General features: G+C 42.2%; 1 protein-coding gene across 5 annotated transcripts in view; it reads left to right on the forward strand.

Moving 5' to 3' along the window:
• Positions 1-22488, forward strand: part of RBMS1 (RNA binding motif single stranded interacting protein 1) — a 206357-nt gene that overhangs the window by 74277 nt on the left and 109592 nt on the right. For 2 of the 5 annotated variants that reach the window (XM_032409622.1, XM_032409631.1), the window contains exon 1: positions 2985-3366. The exons of the other annotated variants lie outside the window; for them this stretch is intronic. In XM_032409622.1, coding sequence (XP_032265513.1) covers positions 3298-3366 — 69 coding nt within the window. In that variant the 5' untranslated portion in view covers positions 2985-3297. Of the gene's footprint in view, positions 1-2984; positions 3367-22488 lie in introns of those variants that run through there. 5 annotated transcript variants of the gene reach the window in all.

Consider the following 22488-nt stretch of genomic DNA (forward strand, 5'->3'; position numbering starts at 1 on the left):
TGTGGCCTCAACTCTACCCCCTGGCACTGTTGCAGTTTCAGCCTCTTTCCTAACTAGTTAAGCTCTTGGAGTTTTCTGAATCAGATTCCCAAGGGTGAGAATCTGATTGGATCTGTTCATTTTTTCTATCCGAACCATGTCATAGGTCACTGGCCAGTCTCTGGATTGGCTGCTCTTGGGTCAGATTCCCATAACTTTACCCACCAGCTGAGCTCGGGGTGGAGGGTGTTGTAGGACTGCCTGGACAGCAAAGTCTCAGTTTCCCTTTCAGGAGAAGGAGCATTTACAGGACAGATTCCAAAGCCCTTATTCTTCCCATGATAACTTGCAGCTTCTCTGGAATGTTTCCTTGCTTTGTCTGTCTTAAAACATATTTGTTTCAAAGGTCAATAAACTTTCCCAGATGAATCTCACTAGGATCTATCTCTGTAATCATTTACAACTAAGCACTTGTGAATATCTATCACTGATTATATATACACACATGATTTCATATTTCTGTTATCTCTCTTAGGTTGGAATCATTTGGGCTTTAGTGACTTCATTACATTTTATAGTCTTTGAGCCTATCTTCTCCTTTCTTTATAATGCTTTACTTAGTTAAGAGTATAGTACCTACTTAAGCCTGAAACTTTTGAACCCTGGCTGATAGACATTGTTTTTAAAAATATATGCCTTTTGTTTTCTCCTTGTATGTCATTCATCAGTATAGGATACTGTATTTTTCTGATATTTAGATATCTTTTTTATTCTTAAAAAGATTCTTTTTAATATTATTTATATTTAATAAGAATACTAATGTATTCTTAGCATACTTAGTATAAAGTGTTATTAGTATATTTTAGTATTCTAATTTAAATTTTGTTATCACTTGAAATTTTGCCTTATCCCTGTAAAACTATTGCAGGCTATCAAATCACGGCTTAGCATTCTAGAATAGCACAACATCAAAAGTATTGTGAACTTAGAGCAGAGCCGTAGAAAAATTAATCTATGCTGTTCTTTGTGGTTTAAATTGTGGTTTCCTAAGAGACCAGTCATGACAACTGAGGTTGTACATGGAATATTTCCATAGATGATAGGTCTGAACTTCTGGGGTCCTGGGCATTAGGTTCTCAGGAAAAGGTGCCTATAACTTGAACAGTTCTACCTAACACCTTATATTTTATACCTGTGGTTGATAACTTGCAGTAAAGCATCCTAGTGACGGGAGATAGCAAATCGGCAGCTGAAACAATTGTAAACCCATGGAGTAGTAGGAAATAGTTCTAGCATGTATATAATATTAACACGCAACTGAATGTTAGTTGTGCTGTATTTATTTAAATCACTTTAAAGGACAGATATGTTTCTGTGAATTTTATCTAGCAAGTTCTTACTTGTCCATGGTGTACCTAGTACTGTGCCTAGAATAAGTTCCTTTGTTGCTGCTTTTTGTTTTTAATGGAAAGAATTAGGAATTACATATATGTATATTTTGTGTATATGGTTGTTTTTAATTAGGTGAGACTTGCTAGTTCTCATCACTTTTGCTGGAGAATGTTGGGAGCATCTTGGGATATGGAGATGGAATATGGTAACTAAGTCACCAGCAGGTTAACTAAGATGAATATTTTCAGTTCCTTGCTGTTGGAAAAACCTTTGAATGGCCACACCTTTTTTTTTTTTTTTTAACAGTTTATCTATTTATTTATTTAGTAATCTCTACACCCAGCATGGGGCTCAAACTCAGAACACTGAGATCAAATAGCCACAGCTTCACTAGAAGACCCTAGGGGACACTTTGTTTTCCTTATGGTAGCCACAAGTTGAGTGTCTTCACTTCTTAGAGGAGTTAGGATTTTTCATTATCATGGCAGATGGCTCTTTCCAAGGTGTTAGAGGCCAGAGGCCAGGGGAAAAACTTTGTAATACCGCTGTGATACTACCCTGTAATACAGCCGAACAGGCCAACATGAGAGATGGCAAGCCTGCCAGACCCTGCCCGGGGTCTGCCTGTAGGACTTGCTGTAGAGGCCCTTCTGCGATGCACAGGTTCTAGGCTTCAAACACCAACTTGAAAGTGATCAAGAAAAGGGGCATCTTAAGCCGCCTTAGATAATTTCAACTGGGAAACAAAGGAAACTACCTCCTCCCTTTGTCTCCTTTTTGCAGTTTCTGTGTCCCTTCACTAGAACACATTCGGTGGCATCTATTATTTAACGTATAGAAGGATTACACTGTTCCAGTTTAAAGGAAGGCTTACCAAACCAATGGCCTTAAGTGATCTTCGCTCTTTGATACTGTGATCTTGAAGGTAAGCTGGTAAACTCTGGCATGGGAATGAAGTATAGAACTTTACCGTGCGTACTTGCGGTGAGAGGGTGGGGAGTGTAGACCTGTTTTCCCGTGCTAAAATTTTAGCGTTGTGATTTGGGGGAACGCGGATTTGCAGAGGTTTGATGGAAGGCTGGTTTGTTGGTTGAAGTAGGAGTGATTGCTCGCACCCTTTTGGGGAGACTGGGGGCGGGGGTGGTGGGTAGTTTGGAAGGATGAAAGAAAAGAGAGAAGACCCGGGACTGGTTCAGTTACTACCCAGGTGTCAGAGCGCTCCCCGAAGCCATACCCTTAAAAGGGGCTTCGAGCAGGGGTGCAAAGCTACCGCTGGTGCTTAGGCAAAGAGCCGAGGGGAAAAAAAGAAAAGAGGAGGGGGGTGGCTACTCCAAGGAATGTGCGGCACGCGGGGAGCCAGACCCAACCATTGCACGGAGCGGGGGCGCCGGCGGCTCCCGGGGCGGCGCGGCCCCGGCCCCGGCCCCAAGTCCGGGAGGGAGCGGGCGGGGGCCGATCGGCTGGCGGGGCTGCGGGCGCGACGCCCAGAGGGCGGGCGGGGAGGCGCGGGTGGGCCTGGGCGCGGCGCGAGGCGGTGCGCTGCCGCCTCCCCGCCCCCGGCCGGCGCGCTCTCGGGGCGGTGGTTGAGGCCGCGGTAGGTGGGGACGCGGCGGCGCTGCTCCTCCGCTGCCGCCGGCAGAGTCCGCGGCGCCGCCAGCTCCGCGCGCGAACTCCCGTCCATGGCACGCAGGGCGGCGGCCGCCCGAGCTGCCCGAGTCTCGCCCGCCGCCGTCGCGCCGCACTTTTAGGCGAGTCGGGAGGTCGAGGGCGGAGGAGAAGTCAGCCCCGAGCTGCAGCCCCCGCCGGCCGCCGCCGCGCGGCGAGAGGGAGTTCCCAGAGCGCCGCGGCCCGGGCCGGCCCCTCCTGCGCCCTCCCCCTCGCGGCGAGGCTGCCCCGCGCCCGCGCCCGCCGCCCGCGCCCGCCGCGATGATCTTCCCCAGCAGCAGCGGCAACCCCGGGGGCAGCAGCAACTGCAGGACGCCCTATCGCAAGCAGGTGAGGCGGCGGCCGGGATGCCGCGCCGAGGCCGGCCGCCCAGCTTTACAAAGGGCGCCAGCGCTCGGCCGGACACCGCTCTTCTCCTCGGAGGGACCGGACTGGGCGGTGACCTTGTTTCCGAAGGAGGCGGCCCGCGGGGACGGCTCGGGCCGGTGACCTTAGCTGGGGAGATGCCCTCGTCTCCGCCGGCCGCGCCGGGTGGGACGTGGAGGAAGGGGAAGGGGTGGAGAGGCGGCGAGAGCGCAGCGCGCCGGGCCAGGGGCTTCGCCCCAGCTCTGCAACAAGTTTGGGTTTTTTTTTTTCACCCTGAAACCTTTGTGTGTAGAAGAGTACGATAATAAGTCGTAACGTTGGTTTGCAACAATCTTCACTCGGAACCCGAAAGAACCTGCCTGATTCATAGCAAACCCGGAAGACCAATTTGTGTGTGTGCTTGTGTGTGTGTGTGTGTGTGTGTGTGTGTGTGTCCGCGCGCGTCACCCCCCATATATATATTAAAAAAAAGAGACGCGAAACAGGAACTTCTGTCACTTTCTCAAGGTTTTCAGTTTTCAGAAGCACAGGGAAATCCTGTGACATCCTAGTTGCAGAGATACTTGGATAAGCCTGAGTCATACACATGCCTTTTCCTATTTTAATACCGTTTCATACATTTTTTAACAGATTGAACTCCAAAGGCACTTTAGTGGTTAGATCGAAATCCCCTGCCGGGAAAAGGAGTGGAGCTGGGAGCTTATAGTTTCGGCCTTTTGTTTTGTTTTTTCATCTTTGTTTTTAAAAGAAGGTTACTGAAGCCATGTTGTGATAAATCTCACAGAGCCTTTCAGCAGCAGCAATAACAAAACCTAGCTTTAAATTATGTAAAAAATGTGCAGGTCTGTTTAGAAAAGGTTAAACTTATTTAGAGGTCAGCGGCAAGATGCTTGTTGAGAAAACAAAAACACGATTGCAGATATTTTTCTACCATAATAAATCTCTTGTCTACATCCTTAGCCACGGAGACAAATCAATTAAGTTATTATCCCAATAATGATACAAGCGAACTCTATCCTTCCATGCAGACCGTAGCTCTGTTAAGATCATGACAGATGACAAGGATGCCTGGTGGCTTTCCTAAAGACATTCACAGGATTATTGATTATATGTAGTCCTTTTTGTTCTCAAAGTCATTTGATGGGGGGTATGTCTTAGCATAAGTATATCTGAAAGTAGGGCTAATTTGGTCAAACAGTGACAGTGTCAGAAAGTATTGTTTTCTGGTCTTGGGTTCTTTTACTTGTTAGCTTTCCCTTGAAAAGGTAGTAAACACCCTGGTCTGTGTCCTTTGCTGTCCAAGTCAATGCAACTTTTACCTGGCTTAAGAAAAGCTCCTTTTTTTTTCCACGAAAAAAAAAATCTGCATTTCTGACTTGTCTGAAGTATATGCTAAAATTGTCTAGATTCAAAACCAGGCATCTCTAAACTCACTTCGTGTGGCCTCATTTAAAATAAATGTCCTCGGATCCAGCACACTTACATCAACTTCATCAATGATGCCGATTTACAATAAATATTCTTCTCCTGAACCCTCCTCTTCCACCCACCTCTCTCTACCTGAAAAGATGGCTAATTATGTAAAGGCCTCATGTATTCATTTATTTGTTGTCAAAACCCGGTGGGGTGTTAGCTCTGAAATGGGGAAAAGGCTCTGAGGGCGAGGCCCTTTTGCTGTGAGGGGCTGGAGGTTTTGTGTGTGGAGGGGGACAGCCTGCTGGTCTGGAGCACGCTGATAAGATGCTCTTCTTTTCACTGGGCTCTCCTTAGATTCAGAGACTAAAAGGGCTGACTGAATCAGAAAAACAAACAGACTTTCTTTTTTCTATAGGCAAAGAAAGAAATGAATGTGTAGGCATTATACAGACACAAGACCCCGGGTACCAGTGGTATTTGAGTCAAAGGCTTCTTTTGTTAGTATTTAGCCATTCACTGGGAAAGCACACTTACAGCGTGGGGACCTGGTTACCATGAGTGACTTTGTGATCTCATCCTGGCTTCGTCTAAACGGGAAGTCTAATTAATGCCTTTTGTAAGATTTTGTGATGTTAAGCTTGCACCTTTTGGTTTGTATAAATTTGTTCATTTCGATGAAAGAATAGGTAAATTTTAGGTGTACAATGTGATTTGATTTTAATCTACAAATATATAAGCAGCTCTTAGAGCTGATTTCAGATAATTTGCCTGAGGAAAAAATGGAATGTGAGGAATACCTAAAAATCACCTTTTGGAGAAAGATAGGAGGATCACAGTTTTTTAGACATACATATTAGTAGTAGCTAACCATCACTGAGCACCTTACTGCCTGCTGCAGGTCGCTGTTCTAAGTGCTTTAGGTGGATTAACTAATTTTAGTCATCTTGACAGTCCTATGAGACAAGTAATACCATCTCCCTTACAGCTGAGAAAACTGAGGCATAGATTAAGTAACTTGCCCAGTCTGTACAACCCAAAGTGCCGAGCCGGGATTTGGACCCTGGCAGTCAAGCTCTTAAAACCATCACATTGCAATTGCCTGCTTACGGGCACATCTCAGTAGAAACTCGTACAGAGCTCATCCGCATCACTGCCCATTGCCTTTTTCATCTCAAAAGTCCAGTTTAGGGATTCCTCCTGCCTTTTTTTTTTGATGGGAAGGGTGGAGGTTGTGAGGTTGAAAGTGAAGGATGAAGTAAATGGATGGTATGGATGATGGGTTCATGACATTTGAAAGCCAAAGTATTGCTTCAGTGAATGACTGTAGAATCTCTTTTTAAAAACTTTATATTTTACATGTATCGGAGTCAGCCAGTTTCAGTTAAAGCAGAGGTAGGTGGTGCTCGTCCCCCTCCTGCCCCATGTAGTATATCGAGGGCATCAAAGAGCACTGATCTCCGGCATCATCTCGGATAAACAGGATTTTCCTGCATCACAGGCCTATGAACACATTAGAAATACACCTGCTTGGCTTAGGTCAAAGTGAGACACTTTTGAGTGAAGTGATAAGCCAGTAGGCAGTATCTAGACAAAGATTGTTTGTCCAAGCCTCAGTGGAGAAGTGTGTACATCCTATTATTGACTGTGACTTTCAGAAACATGATATTCCTTAAGCATATTCAGTCTGATTGTATGAAAATGCCCTGCAACCTAAACAAAAACCATTTATCAGGACTTCTATAGTTATGAACATATTTTATTGTGTTTCAAAAGAAAAAAATACTTTATGTTAAAGGCTTTAAATACAGAAAACAAGTATTTCCATTTTGCTTTGAATTCTTTTACAAGCCACTTCTCCATGTTTTCTGACTTCCATTTTAGAACTGCTTTCTCTGGGTAGTTGACTCAGTTATGTCATAGAATTTGGTTTTTACAAATTGTGGCATGTAGCAATTCCTTTCTTGCTATATGCTGTCGTGGTTTGCAATGGGGCCTTTGAGGAAGAGGAGTGAATGCAAGAATTTGTGTGTGTGTGTGTGTGTGTGTGCGCGCGCGCGCGTGCGCGCGTGTGTATCTTTCTTTTTCTTTACAAAGATATTGCCAGCTAATAGCTGTACTTGTTAAATGTTGCTAACTTTTGATGAGTGAAGTACTTATCTCCCCAGTTCAAGTAGATTTACATAGTTTGCTGCTTTCTTGAAGATTAACTGGGTGTAGCTGCACGTGAAGAATCCAACAGTGATTCAGTGTTTGGCCTTGTTGGAGGATGACATACAAAGCTGTTGATTAATCCTCTTCAAGCACTTTCTGTTCACAGCAATCGATGTGTAGTAGATTGGGGTTTTGTTAAGTTTGAAGATTAAAGTTGTGCATAGAAATATTTAAATGAACACTGAGCTATTCCCAACTTGTTGTTTTTAGAAGAAGGTAAACATACTCAGGCCACAGAGAGTGGCAGTTGAGGGGAAGGTAACAGAAAACTAAATTGGTATGCATAAGTAAGGTCTTATCCTTATTTCACATTAGGCTATCTCAGAGGGTTGGTGATAAAGTAGTATTTCTGAATCAAGGAACTGTGCTTTAAATATGTATCCATAGCCATTTGAAAAGTATAGAATTCTCTATCTGTGATTACCCCTTTTTTCTGCTGGGTACCCCTTTTGGCGGCTCAGTACATTTTCTGTAGTTCACTTCAGATTTTGAACACATTTCTTGTTTTTGTTCTTTCTTCCATTTAGGGGCTGATGTCAACTGGGCTCACCACATATTAGCAATACTTGTCAAGCTCATTCTTGGTGGTAGGGCGTGTATGTGTGTGTGTGTTGCGGGGGGTGGGGAGTCTGTCTTGCCCAGGTTTCTGAGAATATATTTTCAAAGCACTCCACCAAAAATAAGTATTTAAAGATATATAGATGATAGTCCCTCCCAACCTCAATTGTATTTAATCTTCACAACATCCATATAAAGGAGAGAAGGGTCAGGAATTTTGAGGCCGTGAATTTATTAAATGGCCTAATTGGCAAAAGCGAGGTCTCTGACATCAAGAAGGGCTGGGTCTGCTACTAGGAAAAAGAGAAGGAAGCCCAGCTAAGAACAGCTGGAGCCCCACTACACTTCCCTTTCCTTGGCCTCCCAAAGACATGTGGCACACAGAGCGTCCCAGATTTCAGCTTTGGGAAGTGTAGCTCTGTAATTTAGTAGTGTTTTTTGTTTGTTTCATAAAGGCCTTTACTCTAGGGTTGTCAGGTAACATCCAGGACGCCAAGATAAATTTGAATTTCCAATAAGCAATGAATAATTTCTTACATCCATATGTCCCAAGTATCGCGTGGTACTGTGTATTTTTATTCGCCCAGTCCAGTAAGCCAGTCTCCCAAAAACCCAGTTCGCTTTTTAAAACTAGTTATAAAAAAAACCCATAATTATAAACCATACTTTTCCTTCTTTTTCCACTAACATTTTGCCTCTTAGCATATACCTTGAACCCTGATGATAATGTGGATTTCACACTGTTAACTTCTTTGACGGTCACTCAACCTAATTGAAAGACCCTGGCTTAAGTTCTGGCTCTACCACTTGCATGCTTTTCACTTAACCTGTCTAAGCCTCAGTTTCTGTTAAGGAAGGATAATAGTGCCCATTCCACAGGGCTGTTGCCATCAGTCCTTCTGAGGTGCTGTTATTATTAATGTCCCCAGAGAGCAAGCAACAGCGGGTGGTCCTGGGAGGCTCTGTGTGATCCTGGGAGACCTTGACACAGCCTCTAAGAATGGACTATGTTTAGAAAGCGGGGGCAGCCTCCAGGCGGGTAAGGACCTGGAGCATGAAGATGAGACTCTCCACCACTGGAAGGAGAGAGAGAAAGAAAGAACCAAAAAGTAGAAGAGTGCACTCCACCATATTTTAAAACAATTGTTCCTGTATCATGCTCTTATTAGCAGAGTTTGCCTTCTCTCTGGGGAAAGAAAGCCTTCCAATCCTTTCTATTTTATGCAAAGATATGATTGGAGAAGGAAAAAAAAGAGCATTGATGACTCTTATCAATGAGAATTTCTACCTTTTAATTTGCTTGAAAACAGATATGATTATTAGTATATGCATGATGATTTCCTGAATTCTTTCCTTTGTCTTGTTTGTACATTTGGTTTTCAAAGACGCCATCTTTGCATTACTCAGAAAAAATAAACTTTTTTTTTTTTTTTGTCCTTGGACATCTGTAGGTGTTTGGTGGGTGTTTGTTTTTAATCTCGCATCTGTAGAGAATGGTTTGCTTAACACATTTTAAAAGCTTAGTAAATTTTAAAATAGGATAGATGGGCCATGAGGAAAGGAAGCAAGATTTTTCTGGAGTAAGGACAGGTGAAAAAATTAAATGGAACAAACTAAATTGTGTGTTCAAGAAATGAATCAATACACCTATTGTTACTTAGCACTTATTAAGTGGCAGCAGTGACAAAACTTGGTGCGAGACAGAGTGCTACCCTAATAAATAGAATTGTATTTGGGTTCCATTTTGCTTATTTAAACATGTGGAATTTCAAAACAATAAAGTGTAAACTAGGGAAGATTATATTCGTGTTTTTAATCATGCATACACTACAGTCTCAAGAATGCGTTAAAAAAAAGGACTGGAGGAAAATTGCCAAAATATTAACAAATATTTTCCTCTGTTGGTAGGTAGAATCACAAGCGACTTATTTTTAGGGATTGTTTACATTTTTTTCGACCTTCCAGTCTTTCTTGCTTCCTCCAATAAATATATAGTTCTTCGGTTGTCAAGGAAAAAAGTGAACAAAAATTTAGAAAATCATATTATTTTAATGGCTAAAAATTGTGAAAATCCAAGAAATTCACGTCATTGAGAATTTCAGCCAGTTGTACTTAGGCACTCCTTGGTTCTGTTCCTGAGCTCTGAGATATCCTTTCCTATTCTTTATGAATTTCTATTCTTCTTTTTACTGCAAACTCTTAATACCATCTTTTTGGAAGTCACCTATTACTGATGGATAGTTTTCATATTTATGAACTTTAGTATTTTCCTATTTTTTAATTTATTTTTTTAGATTTTGTAAATTAATTTATTTGACAGAGAGAGAGAGAGGCAGCGAGAGAGGGAACACAAGCAGGAGGAGTGGGAGAGGGAGAAGCAGGCTCCCCGCTGAGTGCGGGACCCTGGGATCATGACCTGAGCCAAGGCAGACGCTTAAAGACTGAGCCACCCAGGCGCCCAGTATTTTCCTGTTTTATATAGACCAAACAGGCCTTCTGTGTTTTGATGTTTTAAAACTGTTTTTAAGACATTTTTGGGACACCAGTTTATCTACATGAGTCAGTAAGGGGAAAATGGAGCTATATATATGAAATTTCATATTCTAGATTGCTTTTCAAGAAAGTAGCCACCCTAAATATATCCTGAATACTGAGGAATTGGCCACTATTGTCTCTGTTTCCATTTGACTTACAGCTGCACTTAAATATAGCTGTTTTGTGGACAGATAAGTTCCCCTGCGTTTAATTTCCACATTAAATGTGAAAAATCGACACTGTTCTACTCCTTATGTCAGAATCCTTGGATTTATTTTATTACGAATACTCATGACTGTCTTCATCACATACTTCCTTTGTAGCGTTAGCTTTTTGAAAGGGCAGCGGAGCAGGAGGCGTGGCTTCTTTCTAGGCCTCTTTAATTTCTAATGGAACATGAGGTTTCTGTAAGAAAGACGCCATACAGATAATGTCAGCACCTCAGAAGCTGTTGTTGCTGTGTGACCCACGGGCATTTTCAGTATATCAGGGGAGTTTTAGATGTGTACGGTCCAGGCTGCAAGGCTTCCAGTGAGAGGAGGAGAGAGAGCCTGAGGGAGGAAGGAAGAGGTGGGGGCTGAGAGAGAGAAAGGAAAGCAGTGTTGCTTCCTTGGGTTCTTACTGTGTTAGCTGATGCGTCACTTTACAGAATCTGTTCAAGTCTCATTGTTTTGGTGCTGTGTATGTAGGTTGGGTGCAAATATGTAGCTTCGGGTTTTGTATGATCTCAGGTTATTACACTCCATTGTTTTCTTCGTGTCATTCCCATCACCTAGAATTTCCTTTTAGCTCTGCTCTAAGACAAGATCTGTCTCTCTCCCTGCCCTCAGGGATCTGCCTAAAAATGGCCCTTTTGGGAGACCATTTATGATCAAACCAGTCCTACCTCGTGAAAGATTCTAGAAATGACTTTGTCTTTACTTTCTCTCTCTCTGTTCACAGTTTTATAGGTCAAATGCATCAGACCAATTCCAAGGGAGTGGATATGTTCTTTTGTTTAACTGAAAGTTTAACAGACTCCAAAACATTGAGTTAAATAATTACTGAGTGTGTAACATTAAGTCAGGTCGGGAACAGCCATCCTTCTGTAGGAAGTAAGCTGGTGGCATGCAGGGCATACACTATTGCTCATCAGGGGAGAGGCTGGGCAGGGAAATCAGTTAGCTAGCTGTTAGGACAGCTGTGAGATAGAGAGGACCCAAAAGAAGGCAGTTAAACTGTGGACAAGAGGAACAACCAAATTTTTAGACATTTGAGTACATAAAGCCCCTAAAATCGTATGTAAAATGTTGCACATATTAGCTCTTTCCTGGGGAGAAGTTCCTAGCTTTCATCAGTGTGCCAAAGGGATCTGTGTCCTCCAGAAGATTTTATGACCACATGTGGAAGGCGATGGAGAACTTAAAGATGATGCCAAATTTCTAACTCGGGAGATGGGATCGTTGGTTACATCGTGGAAGGTGACATTTCAGGTGGAAGGGACATGACAGCAAAGATTTGAAGATAGAAAGCATGGGCTTAATATATTAGGTGAAGAGTGAATAATTCAGGTTAGCCAGACTGGGGGGTAGAGGTTGGAAGGTGGGGCGGGTGGGGAGGGGTAATATGGTCTAGTTTGCTAGAATGGCTGGATGAGAAAGCCTGAGTTTAGAAGGTGGTGCCCAGTTGAAAGAAAGCTGTAAAAAGGAGTAGTGGCAGTGTGGAGGTATTAGATGAGATGGATTTAAGATTGTACGGAAAGAATTGATAAGATTTGGTTGGTGACTGGATGGGGGGGGTGGGGGTGGCTTAGTAAACGAGGGTCCTAGATGTCTAGTTTTAGATGATTAGGAAAATAAAAAGTTAGTAGAGCCTTGCTTGTTCTGGGCTCGCATAAGAAAGAACCCAGCCATTCTGATACAGGGATTTTTCTGCATTTTTTAATGTGTTAAATTGGAGTGGGGGAAGTGCTAAATTGTGATACTCAAATGTTCAGACACCAGGGACGCAAAAGGCCCTTCCATGTGCAATTCAGTCTCATTAAGGCAGAATTGTCCAGCCTAAAGAGCTAGTAGCACCCACAGTATGAACCACTGTAAGAACTCCTTTTGCATCCAGAAGATGGTCATAAACATTTTTTTACTGTTCCCCTGGGATTGTCCTAAAGTCAGTATATAGAGGCAGTGAGCTTGGTTTGGCCACTTTAATTTGGCTACATGAATCACACATCACTACCCTTCCCAGGCAGAGCTGGAGCCGTGGCCCCCAAGCTCAGAGCCTCCTGAAACACGAGGTGGAGCGTTGGGAATAGGTTAAAGCATCCAGGGAGAGAATGTGTCCAGAAGAGGCTAGACAGACCTAGGGAAACACAGATTTTGTGGTGGGAAGGAGGAAGATGAGCCTTTGGTAAAGGGAAGGGGAAAGAAAGGGCAAAATGTTGGGGGAATCCAGTGTCACAGAAGCCCGAGAAGAACAAAGCTTCAAGAAAAGATGGTCAGCTCTGTTACATGTTTCCTGGAGATCAGGGAAGACAAAGGCTGAGTAAAAGGCTATTGGAAATACCATTGGGAGGTCTTTGAAAGCCTTTCAAACAGAAGTTTCAATAGAGTAGTATGTGTGTGGTGGGGCCAGGAAGGGCAGGTGGTCATGAGAGTTGTAGAAAGCGCATTCCAGAGGATTTAAGGAGTGAATGAGTGCGGAAGGGTGTGTCTTTAGAGAAATCAGGTGTCCAGAGGAAAGAGTCTCTTCAGACAGCCTTGAGGCAAGATTATCTTCGCAGCCGACTATGGATGTAGGATAGAGCAAGGTAATAGAAAACAGAAGGAATAGTTGGAAATAGGTCTTTATTTTAGGAAAGATTGAGGCAGGTTAGTCTTGCAGGAAGGGGATCTGAGTGAGTTTCAGTCAATGATACTGGAAGGAGGAGGTTGGTTAAGCTAGGGATGTCAAGGAAAAGTAGCAAGAACAGTGATGCTCCGTCTTTTAAAAACTTCCATTTCGGTAAAGAGGGTTGGTCATCTGTAAAGACTGAAGGAAAAAAAAAAAAATGGGGGGTGGGGGGAGAGTAATTCTAGGCTTAAAGAACGTGACGAAAGATTTGGAATAATCGCTTTTGGGAATTTGGTGAGTATTCAGATTGAGATGAGTAAAAAGACCGAGCTATGGTGAGGGCCCCTGGGAGTTCAATGGTCTCAGTTGGCAAGATATTTTGACCCTTTTCCAGCAACAAATGGAGGGAGAGTATCTGGGTGAAGAGGGTTTGGCATTGCTGAGGTGAATAGGTGTAGAAATTGAGAGCCTTGTTCTGACGATTAAGGAGCTAGGTGAAATGAAGAGAGATAATGAACTGTGAGAACGGGGAGGGGCATGCAGGTTGTGATAAGATAAAGAGAGGTCTCTGGGAGTGAGGGAAGGAGAAATGTGAGAGGAAATTCTGGGTTCAGGCTCTTGAAAGTGCAGTATTTCCGGGATGTTACCTTTTGGGGCTGCTGGGAGGACTCAGGGGGATTGTGCGGGTGTGTCTGGCATACAGTAAATGCTCAGGTGCTTATACTTACGAAGATGTGGCTCTCGTAGAATTTATACCTCCCTATCTCTACTGTTATAATATTTTTGTAAATCAAATCATATTTCAGACAGACTTCAACGAACCATGAACCACAAACCAAAATAAAACACTAATTTTTTTAACTGAACCACAATCCCAACTTAAGTTTTAAAATACACTGTCAAACTATTTCAAAATATCTTAAGTTGCTTTTAAAGAAAAAAAGGTGGAAATTTATGTGGATCCCAACTCCATCACTCCTTCTTTCCTCCCTCCCTCCCTCCCTTCCTTCCTTTCTTCCTTCCTTCCTTTTGTTTTTTTCTGCTCTTTAGGAAGTACTAGTGCCCAAACAGATTCTTCCTCCACCTCAGAGCAGAATATGGGATGGATTTCTGGCTTTATCAGCACTATCTTCCTCATCATCACCACTTTGTTAAGACCCCTCCTCCAGGAGCCTTCACACACTGTTCCAGAGACACCTATTTGTCTCTCTCTGCCTTTGGTTCTATTTAGTACCTTAGCATCTGAACTATCTTTTCTAGTTACTTTTCCTCACCAAATGTGTAGCTCTCTGAAGGGAAGGGGCTACTGTTTGCTGAGCACTCTGTATGCCGTGGGCATAAGGCTGGGTCCCTTTACATTTCCTTATCATTCTTCTGCAGCACCTCTGTGAGATATTTCCTCTTATCCTTCTTTCACAGATTTGGACAGTATAACTTGTTCACCCCAAATCCCAGAGAGAATAGATATAGAGCCCTGATTTTTACCCAGTTTCCAGGGCTTCTCCAGCAGGAAGGAGCTCGTATATTGCTTTCACAGAAAAAAAAAGGTGGACATGGGTATTCCCAACTTCATCATAACTTAGTTCACAGTAACAGTGAATGCAGTTCTTAAACACTCTTGGTCTTAATTTCCCCAGTGGCAAAACTAGATATAATAGTTACCCCATGTTACTGAGATGATCAGGTGAAGTCACACATGGGACAGCACAGTATTGGGCCCAGGGGCTCTCTCTGCCTCCCTCCTTCCTTGGAGTGTCCCCTAAGTCCGTTTGCACAAGAGGACCTTAGAGGATGGCTCAAGCAAAGCCTGAAATGATAACAGTGGTGGAAGATTGATCATTCTGTTCATTAGCAAAAACAGTTTGTGATGAGAAAGATCTAGAAGTGAAACTCCGTTCTCATTGGTAAAATGGAAATGATGCTTATTTCCGTCTCTGACTTCTAGAGTGAAGGGTCAATGAGTTAATGTAAGATAAAGTGCTTTGTGACATGTCGACACTGCAGAGATGTTATTACAGTTTCTGAAATGGATGCTCTAAACTATGATATGATCATTTTGCTTCTTTCAGCATCTGATTTTAAATTCATGAAGTTTATTGTTTAAAGCTGCTTTCCCCAAATTGTGTTCACTGAGATACTCGGATTCTATTAGATGTTGAAAGTGTTCCAGGAATTAAAATATTCAGTGTTCAAAGAAACTTGGGAAACACTACATACTATGTAGTATTGTCTTGGAGAATAACAGCATAAATTAGCATGAAAAGTCTGAGAAGTCCTGCGGTAAAGACATTTGTCCAACTTTGTGCATTTCATTGTTTCCTAGAATTATTTGATCATAGAACTACTTAGTCCTAGAATATTTATCATCATCTGTATTCTCTGGGGATGTTTGGGCGACAACTTATTTAAGGAGCCATTTGCATTTGGAGTAGGAAAGGATCTTAGACATTATCTAGTACAGCCTCTTTAATTGACCCACAAGGAAATTAAAATCCAGAGACACTGAGTGATTTGTCTAAAGTCTCATAGCTTGAAGAGCCTCAGTCTTCTGACTCTTAGTTTTCCATCACCTCACCTTAAAAGTCTTGGCTTTTCCAAGTGTGGCACATCCTCGCACCAGTTTTCGGATGACTTTTTTTTTTAAATCATTTTCTGAATAGGTTCTTGGGGATGGTATGTTGCATGTTATTTTCAGAAAAAATAAATGGGTATCTGCCAACTATCATCTCTTTTGTTTTTAATTTCTTCTCTCTTAAGGTTAATTTTTCCACCTATTTTATTGCTTCTTAAAGCATTTATGAAGTCATGATTACTGACTTGGGAATCAATCTTGTTTAAAATATCAGTGATCTAGAAAACCCACACATTCTAATTATTAATGCCCTCTTTTGTCCTCTAAATCTGTTTTGTCCTTCTTTTTTTGTATAATTGCCTGTGGGTAGACAAATTTACATACTTTTGGCCCCTTCCTGCCTGACTTATTACAACATGCAAAATTTGCTCTGTGGTTTCTAGGTTAAGTTCCCATATAGAAGAAACCACAGTGAAGGCTTTACAACCGTGCTGTGCTGAAGGCCCCACCACCACATGGTGCTCTGTGTTCTTGAAAAATCTGAATGACCAGTTTATTGCCATTTTTTATAATTAAGATATTTCAGGCACAAGAGTTCACATGGAGCATTTCTCTTTTTATGTATTTTAAGGTTCTTGGTTGCCTAAAGAAAAGTAGGTAGGTATCTGTCAGAGACCCTCACTGATTCATTCTGGTGTGTGCAACATGAGAATTAACCCTAAATGCATCCAGTGCTGTGATTCTAGTGTTTTGGATGAAGTGATGTGTCATAATGTCTATTATATCATGTGTATCACAGAAGAAGCATAGACTGTTAGTGCTGAAAGAATCTTAAGAGATCAGCTTTTCTAAGTCCTTATTTTAGAGATCAGGATGTTTCAATATCACACAGCTTATTTGTAACAAAACCAGGGCTAGAACCCATATATCCTGATGGTGCAGTTTGGACCTTTTCAAACAAATCTGGCTTGGATCATCAGTCATTCATTTAATGTTTTAGAGCCCATTCTGGGCCAACCACCTATGTTAGGCCCTGAAAAGAACAAATTGATGATCCTATTCTCAACCTTACGGTCTAACAGGGGCTGTGGAGCAGGTATATAAATATCCATGTAAGTAGAAATTAATGCTATCAAGAAGGGCAGGTATTTCAAGAAATTCATAGGAAGAACATGTCTAACCTACAGTCATCATACTCCAACTGACCTGAATTTAGACTATTTGACTTCCAGGTGCATTTGATTTGAGTCCAAGATAGAAACAAGATTCTCAGTTGGCTGATCAATTTTGATCATTGTGTTGGTGACAACCTTAGAATTACTCTATGCTTTAACGGGCCATATTGAGCTGCTTACTGGGGTACTAGAGCAGAGTAGAAGAAAAGGAAGAAGGTCGTCCACTTTCATGGTATCAATCCATTGCCAGATTTGGTTTTAGTTCTTTAAAAGGGACGTGGAAAACTGGAAAGCATTAAGGGAAATTCAAGCAAAAAAGATGCTATTTCAACTTCTCAGAGGCTCTTCTTTTCATTGTTCTCTAGTTGAATATGTGAAATAGGATTGAAAAATTGTACTTGTGGAATTGGGATAGTTGACAATCAAGGTAAACAATCAATAAAGGTTTACAGAGGAATTGCTCATACATTTCATACACTGTCGATAGCTGGGCTTGACAGATGTTTTTTCTGTGACCAGCCAGATCATAAATATTTTAGTCTCTGCAGTCCATAAGTTCTCTCTTAGAATTACTCAGCACTGCTTTTGTAGCTCAGAAGCAGCTGTGAATAATGCACAAACAAATGGTCATGGCTGTGTTCCAATAAACTTTATTTATTAAAGCAAGTGGCAGGCAGGATTTGGCCTGTGGACAGTATTTGCAGACCCCTAATCTGTAGAATCCTTCGTTGGCTCTTTTACCAAAAGGTGCACAGAAGGAATTGCAAGAAAATGAAATTCAAACCAGATAATGATGATACTGATTAGCATTGGCACCATCAAAACAGGTTAGACACAGAATAAAACCAAGTGAATGTAGGTCTGATTCATTGCTTTGACCCAAAGGTTTTGTATTAAAGGCTCAGTCTTGACTAGGTATTTTATTTGGTTCTATATGGGGAGGCGTCCTTCATGTATCTATGTGATCAGTACTTCCTTAGCCATTTTTTGTATTTTGAATCCCTAAGACTTGGCCATAATTCTGAAGTGGTGAGACAGAGAGCCATGGTAAAACAGAAATAGCATCCTGGGAGTAAAATGTCAATTTTTTAATTTAAAAATATTTTTTGGCTAAATTTGTATTTTACTAGTTATTATCAGAACATCCTGGTCCAAGCAAACTACTGATGCACCTTGTAATTAGTTTGCTAGGGGTGCCATAACAAAATTTCATAAACTGAGTTCTTAAACAACAGAAACTTATTTCTCACAGGTCTGGAAGAGAAGTCCAAGATCAAGGTGTTGGCAGAGCCATGCTCCCTCTGGAGGTGCTGGGAAAGAATGTTCCAGACCTCTCTCCTAACCCCAATCTTTACATGACATTCTCCTGTGTATGTGTCTGTCTCTATGCCCAGATTTTCCTTTTTTTTTTTTTTTTTTAAGGACTCTAGTCTTATTGGATTAGGGCCTACCTTAATAATCTCATTCTAACTTGATTATCTCTGTAAGGACCCTATCTCCAAATAAGGTCGTATTCTAAGATACTGTGGGTTAGGACTCCAGTGTATCTTTTTTGGGCGGGCACAATTCAACTCGTAACAACCTGGTACCAGACATTCATTCAGCTTAGTCAAAACTCCTCAATTGGGCAACATGGTTGGCCCAAAATAAAGCCATAATGCTTCATGACTCACTCATGATCACATTAGCTTTCAAATAGAAGTATTATACTGGTGGCCCTGTTGTACACAACATATAAAGAAATATTATGTTTTGTGGTGGTGGTGTGTTTAACCTACAAGATAAAAGATACTTCTTTACAGAAATAGCTTAACCCTGTAAAATGGCTCTGGAAGTGTCTATTACCAACCACAGGCTTCAAGGACGTTGAGTAACTGACTGCCCCTTCCTCTGATCAGCTTTGCCCAAGTCCATACCTATCATGCCAGCCAAAAGTTACTTCCTTGCTTCCTGAGGTCCGTTTTTCCTTCCTCTCCTCCAAGCTTTTGTTAAGCTGTCACAAATGGCCACAGAAGTCTATTCTCTCATCTTCAAGTTCACATTCCTCTCTTCCTTAAATTGAAATTTAAGGTCTACCTCTTCCAGGAAGATGATCATTGTGCTCTCCCTTTTTTCAGTTCCTGCTATTACACTAAAAGAGAATTCTGATACGGTTTTCCATCAACCACATCTCAGTTGGGGTTTGTGTGTAGGTGGAGTGGAGCAGCAATAATGCCCTTTCTATTGAGGAGAGGATGAGTTGCACCACTACACATTAAGGCATCAGGTTACCTCTAGGGACTTGGAATAGGAGTGTTACTGTAGTTATGAGGTAAGTCCTCCATAACAACAGAGGTTCTGGTCATTTGAAAGTATTGTTTTGAAAGCCGTTATAGAGCTGTAGTTCTGTAGGAATGTGAAGTGGTATTAAAGCCTCTTGAGTCTTACAAAAAATTTTAAAGATGTTCATCTCTTCCATTAGAGGTACCTCACTTCTTTTATTCTCAACCTTCTGTTTTCTCCCTCTCCTCTCCTCTCCTCTCCTCTCCTCTCCTCTCCTTCCCTCTCCTTTCGAGACCTAGGACACATCTTGGTTGGCAGCAGTTTTTTAAACAATAAATTAGTTATTTCTCTTTACAAAAGAATGCCTCACTATATATAAATTTTGCTTAATCAATGAGTTGTTCTTTTGTTTGGGCATGTTTCTCATTACCAACTAGATTGTGTCATATTTTTGAGCCCTGGAACCTGCATTTCTTTCTGGCATTTGATTTATGTAGGATAGTGTTTTACACGTATATTTGGGGCACAGTAGTTGCTGGTTTTATTCTCAGGTTTTCTTTAAAAGTCCTGTTTCCTTGCCGCATTTAAAGCATGGAATTGCTCATGTAAGATTTTTCAGAAACACATCCAGTGTGTGTAGTTGAGCATATTTATTAGTCATTATTTCAGCCAGAATTTATCAGTGACTACAGAGCTGTGTGTCAGGGATTATACCTTCCTGCCCCAAATGAGGTTGTTGAGTTTACAAAAACAGCCACTTTCTGAAGTGTTGTTTTTTGTTTTGGTTTGTTTTTTTTGCCACAAGTAGTCACAAACACTGAAGTAAGGATTGAGATAGTTGGTAAAATGAACACGTGTGGAATTGACTCCATGACTGAATAGGAAGGTCTTGTCATGTTGTGTAGGAGAGGCACTGTGGAAGGCCTCTTCGGGGGAATCATCCAAGGAGAGGATTTGTATTTGTTTCTACCCAGTGAGGTATGTAGAGTTGTTAACCTAGAACTGGACACTGAACTCTCTACATGTCGATTAGTGAGGAGCCAGGAAACCCTCTGCCTTCGGAGGGAGAGTTGGTAAGAACTGTCAGATCAGGGAACCGGAAATTGCTCAGATCAGCTGATGCAAAAGAGGATCTGAAAGGTGTGGCCAGAGGGTGTGCAGTTTTAAAACTAGGAGATGTCTTTTCCTGCTGGCAAGTGAAGGGATCAAGTGTCATTTAGATGAGTTGAAGGAGACACTATGGAGAGAGAGCAAGGGACAAGATGGTGGCTGCTCTGGGAGCGGCATGGTTACAGAGTCAGGGTGCCGGGGCAGAAGAGAGTAGGGCAGCCTCAGGGCCCTGAAGATTCACATCAGCTCTAGAGACCACAGAGTAGACTTTCCTGAGTAGGAGGAACACCAGGACTCTGAATTTCAAAGACACACTGTCTTGGTTCTGCCCTTTTCAGAGGTTCTAGGGCTACCTGCATCAGAGACTCCTGGGGTGCTCATTAAAAATATAAATTTTGGAGTCCCACTGCCTCAGGCATACTCAAGCACTGTGGGGCCATTTTAAGGTCTCCAGGTGATTTAGAAGCTCACTGAAGTCTAAGGACCGCTGGGTGAAATATTCCTCAGATTTTTTTGAATCTTTCAGCGATGAAGAATGAGCTGTCTTACAGAGCAGTGATCTTTTAAGTCCAGGGATGATGCAGGCAGGAAATGCAAATGGGCGCCAAGTAGAGAATGACAAATTTATGAGTAACCAAGTCAAAATTGGGTCCAAAGAAAAATTAGGATCTATCTCTTAAGACTGACATCAGAAAAGCTAACCACGCATGTCCCTTGGAAACTTGGTTAGCCAGAGTACTGGACTAGCTGGGCTGATGCATTTTGAGCCATTCTGGATTTCTGTAAGAAACTGGAAATGGTTTTGGAGGCGTCTGTTACTGTGCTGAGCCAACTAAGTTTCCAGGGCCAGCCATAAATCTTAAAGACCAGATAAAAATCTTTGAAATCCAGGATACAGAAAAGCTTTTTTTTTTTTGCTCCTGTCGAGTTTTTGCCATGGATTTTTTTTTTTTTTTTTTTGAAGTAACTCCCTATGGTATGTATGTGTGTTGGGGGTTTGGGGGAGGTAGATCCTTGACTGGCTCTATGTTATCTTGTTTTGGGGGAGGACATGGCAGAAAGGAGAGATTCTGGACATCTCAGAGCCCAAAATACAGTGAGTGATGAGAGTCCATTTCCATTTTCTGTCTTTCATTGACGCTTTCCCTCACCTTCTTTGCTGTACACCCACAGTGGGCAAGACTGCCATTCACAGCAGAGACAGGAAAGGTCCAGGGCTCAACACCACTGCAGAGACCACCCTCTCCCCGCCGTCCCCCACCCCAGCTGGACAGATGTACAGAGGCAGGTAAAGGACTGTCCCATCAGATAGTGGCACCCTGCTCCTTGTACTTTCAAGTACACTTCCTCTGCTTGCTCAGCCACAGTCCCCAGAACTTACCAGTTACTGTTAATTTTAGGAAATAGCATTTACTAATGAAAAGCTCTTGCTAAAATTTGAGGTTTACTCAATTCTTACTCATCCCTCCTGAGGGAAGAATACAGAAAGAAGCAGTCTGGTAAAAAGGATGGTTGCTGTGATGCAGTGTCACGTGCTTCAGCCTTTTCTCCATCCTCACCACCTGCCCAGCCCCACTCACTGCAGCGAGTGACAGGACCGTGAAGATAGGAACTTCTGTTTGGACCGCCGTATAGAGGTTTATTGAGTAGCTAGAAGGGAAAAGCAGCCAGGAAAATCAAGAGATGAGGGCAGTCTCAGGATTTGATAAACTAGACAGTGAATATCCTGTAATAAAATTTGGTGACCTGTGTTGAGGAACAATTAGCCCAGAGATACCAGCACGCTGGAAAATGGGCCCAAGCTAACAAAAGGAGGGTTAATAGGAACAAGTGATCAAAGTCTTGCAGTTCAGGGAAAAATACTGAGGGAAATGGAGTATAACTAAGTGTGCAAAAAGGTCTGTGTGGTTGGTTTGACCATAAATGAGTATTAGCCAATAACCTGACTTAGCTGCTTAGACCATTAACATAGCTTTACCTACATTAATAAAATTACAGTATTTCAATAAAGAAATGAGATCATCCTACTGCATAGACATTAAAAGTTCTAATACTAAAGTGCATCTCTACATTGTTTTTTTTTTTTTAATCAGGACACTTTTTTTTTTTTTCACAGCAACATTGCATTTGGTAGTGTAGTTCTCAGGTTTTCCTACTGAAATGTTATTATAATAGTTAGAACCCCAAGTTAGCCTCAAAGCGAACACTCTTCTTCTTTTTTTCTTTTTTAAAAGAGAGAGAGAGCATACAAGCAGGGGGAGGGGCAGAGGGAGAAGCCAGACTCCCTGCTGAGCATGGAGCTGGATGCGGGACTCCCATCCCAGGACCCTGGGATCGTGACCTGAGCTGAAGGCAGACACTTAACCGACTGAGCCACCCAGACACCCCCACAGTCTTCTAATGGAATTTCGGAACTGCTAGTAGCAGCTCCAGGTCTGA

Source organism: Phoca vitulina, unplaced genomic scaffold (genome assembly GCF_004348235.1).
Source record: "Phoca vitulina isolate PV1807 unplaced genomic scaffold, GSC_HSeal_1.0 scaffold1, whole genome shotgun sequence".
In the NCBI taxonomy this organism is placed as follows: Eukaryota; Metazoa; Chordata; class Mammalia; order Carnivora; family Phocidae; genus Phoca; species Phoca vitulina.